Consider the following 10141-nt stretch of genomic DNA (forward strand, 5'->3'; position numbering starts at 1 on the left):
GAAAAATTGACATAGATAGGTCCCACCACGACAATATCTCGGGAAGCACGATTGTCCTTCATGACATGCGTTTTATCGTGCAACACGGGCCACTTATTTGTTGGTCCAGTGACACGAGTTAGGTTTCGTCCTACTGTTTCATTTATTGTTCACGCTTCAATCTTGGACTTGGGAGTCATCAACGTTGCCCTCTCTCTTGTAATAAATACAAACAAACTAAATTAGTGGCAAGGTTAGTCGGGGAATGATCATTTTATTTCTTTTTATTATTCTTTTATAATTTTGTTTGGTTAACGAAATAATCATTATCTGATCACAAAACTCGTCAATCTGACACTCTAACAATCATATCTACTATTAAAGATGCTCTTTTAATACAATGATTTAAGGATGAGCAAATATAAATCGAATCAAACCGAAATGAATTTGATTTTTTCGATTCGATTAGTTCGATTCTTTAGATAGTTCGGTTATTAGAATTAATTCGATTCAATTTCGATTAAAAAAAATTTTAATCGAACTAATCGAATTTAAGGGTATTATGAAAATTTTACATAAAAAATAAATCTTAAACTTAATCTTTTCTGTTCTTTAGTTTCTTTTTAATTATATAAGTATCTATCTTATTTATTATAATTTATTATTATTTTTAATATTTTTATAGTATTGATTTATTAAAAAAATATAACATAAATAAATATATACAAACAAAAAAGATAAAAAATTTGTCAAGTTCGATTTTTGAAAACCGAACAGAACTAACTGAATTAGTTCGGTTTCGATTAGTTCGATTATTTGTATAATTCGATTCAGTTTCGTTAATTTTCAAATACGAGTTCAGTTAGTTTGGTTATTAAATATCCAAAACTGAACTAATCAAAATAATTGTTTGCACACCCCTAACAACACACAGAGAAAATAAAAGAAGAAAAAATGAAATTAAAAATATAAACTATATTAAAATTTTAATTATAAAGTGTTAATATTTTAAATAAATTATAACTTCTTAATATTTTAAAAATAAAAATAGAGATAAAATAAACTAAAATTAAAATAAATAATCATATGAAAGTTTTAATTAAAATTTATTAATTTTTTAGTAAATTATAAAAAATAAATATTTCAAATTAAAAATTAAAATAAAAAATATTTTTATGTTTTTATCTTTTTTATTATTCAAAATTATTTTTATCAATTAAATATTAAAATAATATCTGAATAATAATTTCATTCTATAAACTAAACTATATAATAATTTTTCTTACCTTATTTTTTCTCATAAAATAAATAATTATTCCATTCTCTCTATTTTGTTTCCCTAGTCGAACCTACTGGAAATGTTTATAAATATCTTTGGGTTGTCCTGAACACTAAGATGAAAGCCAAGACACCAAGATACTAAGTCCCTGTTCTCCACTCAGTTTCTTCATCATGGCTTCTTGTCATCATTCAGAGTCTCCGCAGGGTCGACCAGAAATCCAGGCTGCTTTCGGAGTAGAAACCATTAATCCAATGCCAGGGACTAACACAGGAGTAACTAACAGGTTTAGTGAGGATGGTGTTTCCTTGACTTGGGAGGATTTGTGGGTCACAGTTCCAGGTGGAAAAAATGGCAGCAGATCAATCCTCCAGGGCCTGACTGGCTATGCACGTCCTGGAGAGCTCCTGGCAATAATGGGTCCTTCGGGTTGTGGCAAGTCCTCTCTCCTTGATACCTTAGCAGGTAAGCTGTGCTCGTTCCATGTCAACAGCTAGCAAACTGTTATTGCCCCTACAAACCACTCAACTTAATCCAGTGCTTGTCGAATATATATATATATATATATATATATACATACATACATATACATAAACACACATGATTTGACCACTGTGTTCACGGTAAAAAGTAATACCCAGTTGAATTAATTTTTTCATAACTCAAATTAATTTCAGTTAAGATTTAAAGCGGTTTAATGGAGAAAAGTGTGCTTTTGTCTTCTTAAATTTTTCTTTTTGTTTTTAAATAGTGCGTTTGTTTTGAAGTAAAAGCTTTTTTGAAAAATATTTTCAAGACATAATGACGTGTGAATCATTAAAATGAAATCTTAAAGAAAAAAGTTTTATGGATCAAGAGGTAAAACTTGTTGGCTCTGGAAAGTATTTTACGCCTTTGAGGAGCGTAAATAATTTCCATCACGCTAAAAAAAACTCTTACCCTAGAGCCTTAAATTCTTAACTTTGTCATCTCTAGCTTCTGACATAATTTGAATATTCACTTTTTCTGTGACCTAAAAACCTCAAAATGATATAGTTTGAATTATCCACTTTTTATTTCTTTCAAAATAACAAGATCTCAAAATAATATTTTTTTTATTTTTTCAAAATAATAAGGCACTTAAATGTTTGGGATAAATATTTTTTAAAAGATGATTTAAATAACGAAAAATATTTAATTTTTTAATAAAATATTTTATACAGAAAATATTTTCTCTCAATAATTTATTTTTCGGTTACTAAACATATCCTTAATATATATATATACTTTTAAAACATAACAAATGTCCACACGTACTATATATTAATTTGCATTGGTAAAGATAAAATATCTTTAACAATTATTGCATGACAATTAATCAATGGTAAAATGGACCTCTATTTTCAATTACAATAACTAATTATGAGGAAATTTACTGCAGAAGGAAATTTCTTCAAACTTGTTTTTCTTGTTTGGTTACGTTAGAGACTTAGAACTGTGGAAAGTATGGCTGAAGGAAAACTTTTCAGAAGTGTATCAAACTTGAATTATTTGTCATTAAAAAAAAAAGAAATTATTTGAAATAACTAAAAATATCATTTTTTTTCTTTAAAAATTTTGTCAAATTTAGTTTATCAACTTCATGTTGCTGTGTTTTTACATAAAGCTCTAATATAGAGTTTCAGCTTTTACTTCCTACATAACAACTTTGTTTTGTTCTTAACTTTAGCCTAAATACTTTCTAAGTATGATAGAAATTAAAAATTAGTTTTTCAAAATCCTATTGAACTTGTTAAATTTCCACCATATATATCTACCCAAAAGAATGAATTAAATATAGCACAAAAAAATCATATATAGAAATTAAGTAAATAAATGCACAATCTGGTATGTTGGCCTGATGCAAAAATTTAAACTTTCTAATTTAAGATGACAAAGGTTTTAATTTGTTGGCTCATGTACATAACTGGATCGGTGTTCATCGCAGGGAGACTAGGTCCCAACACAAGGCAAGCAGGAGATATTCTTATCAATGGACGTAAACAGGCCTTGGCTTATGGAACATCGGTATGAGGAAAACTATTCAAGATAATTATACAGAAATAAAAAATCATTTAATTTTCAGTGTTATAAGTTGTAGCTCTATAATATATTTTTCCTTTGATATATAGTTTGTATAATCTTCAAAAATTAAACACAATCGAATCTATGATTTTGGTTTCAAGCATTCCCTTTTCATGCAATACAATTACTACCATCACAGGCATATGTAACCCAAGACGATTCGTTGATTACTACGTTGACTGTAAGAGAAGCTGTCTATTACTCAGCTCAGCTCCAATTGCCAGACACAATATCCATGTCAGAGAAGAAAGAGAGAGCAGAAATGACAATCACAGAAATGGGATTGAAAGACACTATGAATACTCGGATAGGTGGGTGGGGAGCTAAAGGACTGAGTGGTGGCCAAAAGAGGAGAGTTAGCATTTGCATTGAAATCCTGACGCGACCAAAACTTCTGTTCCTGGATGAGCCTACTAGTGGGCTTGACAGTGCAGCTTCATATTATGTGATGAGCAGAATTGCAAGCCTGAATCAGAAAGACGGAATCAGAAGAACAATAATTGCATCCATCCATCAGCCTAGCAGTGAAGTCTTTCAGCTATTCCACAATCTTTACCTTCTATCTGCAGGCAAAACAGTGTATTTTGGTCCTGTTTCAGCAGCAAATGAAGTATGGTTTGCCTTCTCATTTCCCTTTCTTCATTACTAAAAATTTATATGTAGAAATGGCAAAAGAAACTAATCTCTCTTCTTTTCAACATAATGTAGTTTTTTGCTTTAACTGGATTCCCCTGCCCAAATCTCCAAAACCCATCCGATCACTTCCTCAAAACCATAAATAAGGATTTTGAAAAGGTATGACGTTCTCAAAACTACTTTACAAATATTCTCAGTGGTAAATTACATATCCTGCATGATGTATTGAAGATTATACTGACTTGCCTGTAAGTTAGTAAAGTCTACTCGTTGCTGATTAATACTAAACATTGCTTTGTTCTCTTTTCACCAGGATATCGAGCAAGGTTTTGCTAATGGAATTCCCGCAGAGGAAGTTATTAACATTCTTGTAAAGTCATATAAATCTTCTGATGTGTACCAGACAGTTCAGAGAGAAGTAGCTCAGATTTGTAAACAGGTTAGTTAGCAACAGTGCATTGTTCTCTGCACATCTAAAACACATTTTCAGAAAGGCATTAATGGCTGTGCTGTTGTGGGTTTCAGGATGCTAGAGCATTGGAGAAGAATGAAAGCCATGCTGGCTTCTTCACCCAGTGTCATGTCCTTACTAAAAGATCTTTTATTAACATGTATCGCGATTTAGGCTACTATTGGTTGCGTCTAGGTGTCTATATTGCATTGGCTGTAGTGCTTGCCACTGTGTTTAGCCACATTGGGATGAGCTATGGGTCGATTCAGGTCAGTGAAAGAAACACACACACACACACACATATATATATATATATATACTTAATTCATATTTGACAAAAGTGGAGACCCATTTGACTTCAACATTGCAAATCAAAATGACATGTAAAGCTAAATAAGTTGTAACGATTTTGAATTTTTCAGGCAAGAGATTCACTGATTATGTTTGTAGCTTCATTTCTAACTTTCATGGCTATTGGTGGATTCCCTTCTTTTGTCGAGGAAATGAAGGTTCGTATAAGTGTTGATCAACACTATAATTGATATAATCACGTTTTGATTGACTGAATTTTTTGACTGATTAATACGTATACGTCTGCCTTCATTCAGGTATTTGAACGAGAAAGACTAAATGGGCACTATGGTGTCACTGCCTTTGTCATTGGGAACACATTGTCTGCTCTGCCGTTCTTGGCTCTGGTTGCACTTATACCAGGCTCAATTACTTATTTTCTCCCTGGACTTCACAAAGGATATGAAAACTTCTTGTTCTTTGTACTCACATTATTTGCTTGCATGATGTTGGTTGAGAGCCTAATGATGATTGTTGCGAGTATGGTACCCAATTATCTGATGGGTATCATAGCGGGTGCTGGAATACAAGGCTTGATGATATTGGTTGGCGGATTCTTCCGTTTACCCGCTGATCTTCCCAAGCCAATTTTGAAGTATCCCCTGTACTACATTGCTTTCCACAAGTATGCTTACCAGGGATTGTTCAAGAATGAATTCGAAGGGTTGACATTTCCTATTTCTCAAGCTGGAGGGCCACCCAGCTTAACAGGGGAAGAAATTCTGAAGATGACATGGAATGTGGAAATGGCATACTCTAAGTGGGTTGATCTTGCTATTTTGTTAGCAATGGTTGTTCTCTATCGATTTTTGTTCCTGATCATCATCAAGGCAACAGAGAAGGTTAAACCAATGATTGCTAAATTGAAGTCAGCGGCTCTCAAGGAAAGAGAGCAAGTCATGGTAAATCCATCTGCGACACCTCTTTATGAGGAGAACATGCAGCCTGTAACTGTAAAGTCGTAGCTAGCTAGTTTCAATTGAAAATCTGTTATTATCATGAGTGTAAAAGAGAACTCCTTGTTTAAAGGGATTGGAGTATTTTATATATTAGTACCTCCTCCTCCCATTATTGTAAATGGTTTATCTCGTGCAGGTAGCTTGAGATGTAAAATATTGGAGCTATCAAGAATAAAATTATTTATCATAAAGCCAGAGCCAACCTTATGGCAAATGTTAATGACCATATCCTAACATATGCCTGGACTCTGGAGATAGTTTGTAGGCTGTAGCAGTAATAATCTTATTCCGACAATTTTCATTTTGAGAACTAAATAAAATCTGTCTAATTACGACATGGATTTGGCAACTGGACAAGTTCCATAGTCAAGTAATGATTATCCAACATAAGGCGTCAGAATCATAGAAAACCAGAAAAAGACAGAAAAGGAGAGATGGGGGCATTTGCAAGTTGCACCAAGGATGAATGTTGGGGGAAGGAAAATGCTGAAATGAGGAGCCAAGAATTTTGCAGAGAAATCCTCAAAAAGACCACAGCATTTGCCTTTTTGATGAATCAAAGACAAAAGATTTGGTTTGAGAGCTTATATCAATGAGCCTGTTGAAGGAGACATTCTTCTGAAAGGTTAAAAGAACGTCTCCTGGATACATGTAAAAAGGGCAACACAGCATATTTTTAGTGCTGCATTCCCAAACCTGGACCATTTCTGATGGCAATATATCTAATATTATATTGCAAACCAGGATTGCAACTACAAACAACTCCAACCAACTACAATGAATTCATAATCTAATTATTAAACACTTGAAATCTCTAATTGCAACTAACCTCTCCTTTATTCTTTATCAAGTAGAAATAACAAATACGGGAAAAAAAAAGATATATTGGATACTAATTCCAATGAATATGAGTCCTAATTATCATCTCCTTCTTGTTAGTATTTAAAATAAAAATAAAATAAAGTATTTATCACTGCCCTTTTTTTCTGTAAAAATTCTCTCTTTCCTATTCCCTTAACCTTTTTTTATTATTAATAAATAGGATAATTAAAAATAAAATATAATTATCTGACGTGGCAAGAATAAAGGTGAAATGTAAAAATCAGGAGGGAATGAAATGCAACCCCTAGTAACACCGTAAAAGAAGAAAAGAAAAACATTAGAAGAAAGTACGTTAGCTACTACAGCCTGCTTTCTTTGGATCCGTAATTTATTTTAATTCTTCAATCAATTCAATTGAAAAAAAGAGAGAGGATGGAAGGAGACGATGTAAACATGGCAGCTGCCGAATCCACTGAAACTGTAATTTTCCAGTTTTTTTTTTTATTTTTTTTGTTAAGGCTTTTCCTATTTGATTTTCAGTAGGATCATGAAACCCTAATTTTGCAGGACCTGGATGACATGAAAAGAAGGTTAAAAGAGATGGAGGAAGAAGCCGCTGCTCTTCGTGAGATGCAAGCGAAGGTCGAGAAGGAGATGGGTTCCGTACAAGGTTTTTTCGGTTTTTTTTTTTCGCATTTTTCTTGGTCGAATGTTCTCATTGTTTTTCTCCTTGTTGTATGATTTTAGGGTTTTTTTTTTTGGGTTGTTATTTGGTTGAATAAAATCATTTGATTGATCGAAGCATTTTGGTTTTTCTCGCGGATTCTTGCTTTTGGGTTATAATGTGTGACATCTACCTAAATGATTGCAAAAACTATCAGACAATCCTTTCATTTGGTTTATTTCTGTTTTAGATACTGATAAAAATTTCGAATTCAAAGCAAATCCCTTTGCGGTTTTGAAAGTTCTCGTGCTAAATTTCAAAATGGCATTGTTTTATCCAATGATTAGCTGGAATGTTGATTCCAGTGTGTATCTGTATCATGCAAGATGATTACGTTCTATTATCTTCTTTGGTTTTATTTGCAGTTGTATGCTCTTCTTCTTCTTCTTTTTTTGTTGGATATAATTGAAGACAAGAGTATTAAGAGTCATTATCAATGTTTGTTTCTATGCAATTAGATCCTGCTGCTGCAGCTACATCTCAGGCAAATCGAGAGGAAGTAGATTCCCGGTCAGTCTTTGTGGGCAATGTGAGGCCTCTTTCCCTTGCTATTGGTTGCCTTTCTATATTTCTCCAAAAAAAAAATTGTTAATATTGTTTGATTTTTTTTTTTAATTTTCATTTTGGGGAGTTGATAGGGCAAGTTTGACTGTAATGCTGCAATATGATCCATTTAACCATTCTTCATGGTGGCAAAGAGTTTCTTTGTTGATTTTGTTGCTGTAGGTTGGTTGAAGAAATTAGCATGTCATTTAGCTCTCTGTGTAGCTTATGGCTACTTATTGATATATATTTCTCAGTGATGAAGGTGAATATATGCATTTGCATCATTAGAGGCGAGTTTCATGCGTATAGCTATATTAGCCTTGGAAGGGGGTTAAATAATTTGTCTTTGTAGTAGTAGGAAACTGATCAGGTTGAAACTTGTCATATGAGGTGCTCTAGGTATGATCAAATTTTATGAATAATAAAATTATTTAGATATCTCTTGCAAGTTTTTATTCGAATTAATTAAGCCAGGATAATAAACAGTGCTGGCATTCAAAACCAAATTTCACAGTTGAAATTAAAATCTAGTTCTAATTCAAACCAAGTCAACTAGTGATCCAGCTTCACCAGTACAACAGCTGGATACACTGGATTGAAGGCCACTCCCAGCAGCATCTTATTGGAAAATATTGGTGTCTCGATGAGTGATATTAGTACAGGACGCGCACCACATGCATGGAAGGCTGCATTTTCCTGACATGTTGGTTTGGAGTGGGAAAAACAAAAAATATATATTATTTTGAAAGTTACAACAAGTATTGAATGCGAGTTTGTTAGTTATTTAAAGTTCACTGTACCAGCAATCTTTCCATTATCAACTTTGCTTCTGTTTTCATAGTTGTTTTGACCACTTTAAACATTAAATATTTGATGTTTCAGATAGGTTCTGGTACAAGATCTATTTTATGGAAGGAAAATGTGGATGTAGAAAAATTAAGACATTGAGGAAAATAAATGTTAAGATGTTATCTTTTCTATAAGATAACAGTTAAGTTGTCATGCAAAGTTTTCTTGTGAAATTGGTATTTGGACTCTACTCAATTTCTTCTCTTTCTTGTAGAAGAAATTAATTGATTTTTTTTCTTTAATTGTGGTTTTCCAACTGGGTTTGCCCTAGCTTGATCACATATGGGTTGACCTACCCATAAGCATTGACCTTCGTTTGTGACTTAGTGGACTGGGATTTATTACTTTCACGTGCTGTCCTCCTTACATTTATCAAGTTAATCCACTTCTAGGTTTGGGTTTAGCAACTATTGTAGGAGTGAGTGTATTGAAATCTGAAATTCAAGGATTTAGTAAAATTCTGCTAACTAGGAGGGCCAGAATGTGGCAACCTGACTACATTCTATTCATGGCAATTTAACTCATGTTGGATAGATCAATAGATTTAATTTGATAGATGTGCATAAATGTTTTAGTTTAGCATACCTTCTTTTCTCTTTTCACCCCTCATATAGAAATTCTGCAACTTGCCATCTTGTTTCACTAAGTGAGCATTTCCTGCATTATTTTTTAATGTAAAGCTTGCGCATTTAGTATGTGGAGGATGTTTTCAGTTTAGAATCCTTTGTTGACGTTACTTTTTACTACAATCGCAGGTGAAGCTCATTCTTCAAGTTTTCTGATTTAATAGTTCATGGATTGGGTGAAAATAGCTTGACATAAATATTCTTGAGCTGCATTTCAAAAAAAAATATATATTCTTGAGCTAGAAAAACATACAGGCCATACCATATCAATTGGATTGGAGAGATAATAAAAATGTGAGTGTTAAAATGTTTTAGTCAAAATTTTCAAGGAAATAAACCTTCGAGTAAAAAGGGAAAAAAATCTGAAGGGGGCAAACAAGAGAAAAAAATTAAAAAAGAAATGCCAGTAAAAGCAATAATTTTGCAAAAAACTTCAAATTGGCATTACGTGAAATAGCAGGAAAGAACAACATTTAGGTATTACCTTTGTAAAAAAATGTTGTGTTGGTTTAACTTGATTACTTGGCCGGGATGGATGGAGAAACAAATTTTGATTCAAGATTCCTGAAAATCGCTCTCAAATCAGTTGAAAGAATGTGCTTTGAAGAGTAAAGACTAGCAGTGGGTATTTGCTGTTTTATTTGCAAATCAGAGTGCTGCTTTTGCTGGTGGTCAATGCTCGAGGAATTTCTAGGTGTCTTACTTCTTATGGTGAGGGGTCTTTGATCTCTTTTTATTTCATAACTTTGGACAAATAGGGATCGCTGAATTTTTTCCAGTAATCATTACTTTGTTGTCTTAACATTACCCCCCCCC

The 10141-nt window shown here is 32.9% G+C and overlaps 2 protein-coding genes across 2 annotated transcripts in view; both read left to right on the plus strand.

Moving 5' to 3' along the window:
* On the plus strand, positions 1362-6069 carry LOC18608258 (ABC transporter G family member 11). Its single transcript, XM_018116276.1, has 8 exons — positions 1362-1723; positions 3225-3304; positions 3501-3971; positions 4070-4156; positions 4311-4436; positions 4523-4717; positions 4871-4957; positions 5057-6069. Exons 1-8 carry the CDS (start codon positions 1432-1434, stop codon positions 5762-5764), a joined length of 2046 nt encoding a protein of 681 aa, XP_017971765.1. The 5' UTR covers positions 1362-1431; the 3' UTR covers positions 5765-6069.
* LOC18608259 (polyadenylate-binding protein 3) overlaps positions 6879-10141 on the plus strand; it is a 5049-nt gene continuing 1786 nt past the window's right edge. The window contains exons 1-3 of the mRNA XM_007042847.2: positions 6879-7060; positions 7148-7250; positions 7763-7833. Coding sequence (XP_007042909.1) covers positions 7013-7060; positions 7148-7250; positions 7763-7833 — 222 coding nt within the window. The 5' untranslated portion in view covers positions 6879-7012. The remainder of the gene's footprint in view (positions 7061-7147; positions 7251-7762; positions 7834-10141) is intronic.

Source organism: Theobroma cacao, chromosome 2, assembly GCF_000208745.1.
Source record: "Theobroma cacao cultivar B97-61/B2 chromosome 2, Criollo_cocoa_genome_V2, whole genome shotgun sequence".
In the NCBI taxonomy this organism is placed as follows: Eukaryota; Viridiplantae; Streptophyta; class Magnoliopsida; order Malvales; family Malvaceae; genus Theobroma; species Theobroma cacao.

Excerpts from the sequence above, each read along its gene's own strand:
- LOC18608258 (XM_018116276.1), top strand. The coding sequence starts at position 1,432 with ATGGCTTCTTGTCATCATTCAGAGTCTCCGCAGGGTCGACCAGAAATC. Across the intron at positions 1,724-3,224 it reads TCTCCTTGATACCTTAGCAG|GGAGACTAGGTCCCAACACA; the intron begins GTAAGCTGTGCT and ends TGTTCATCGCAG. Across the intron at positions 3,972-4,069 it reads CTGTTTCAGCAGCAAATGAA|TTTTTTGCTTTAACTGGATT; the intron begins GTATGGTTTGCC and ends AACATAATGTAG.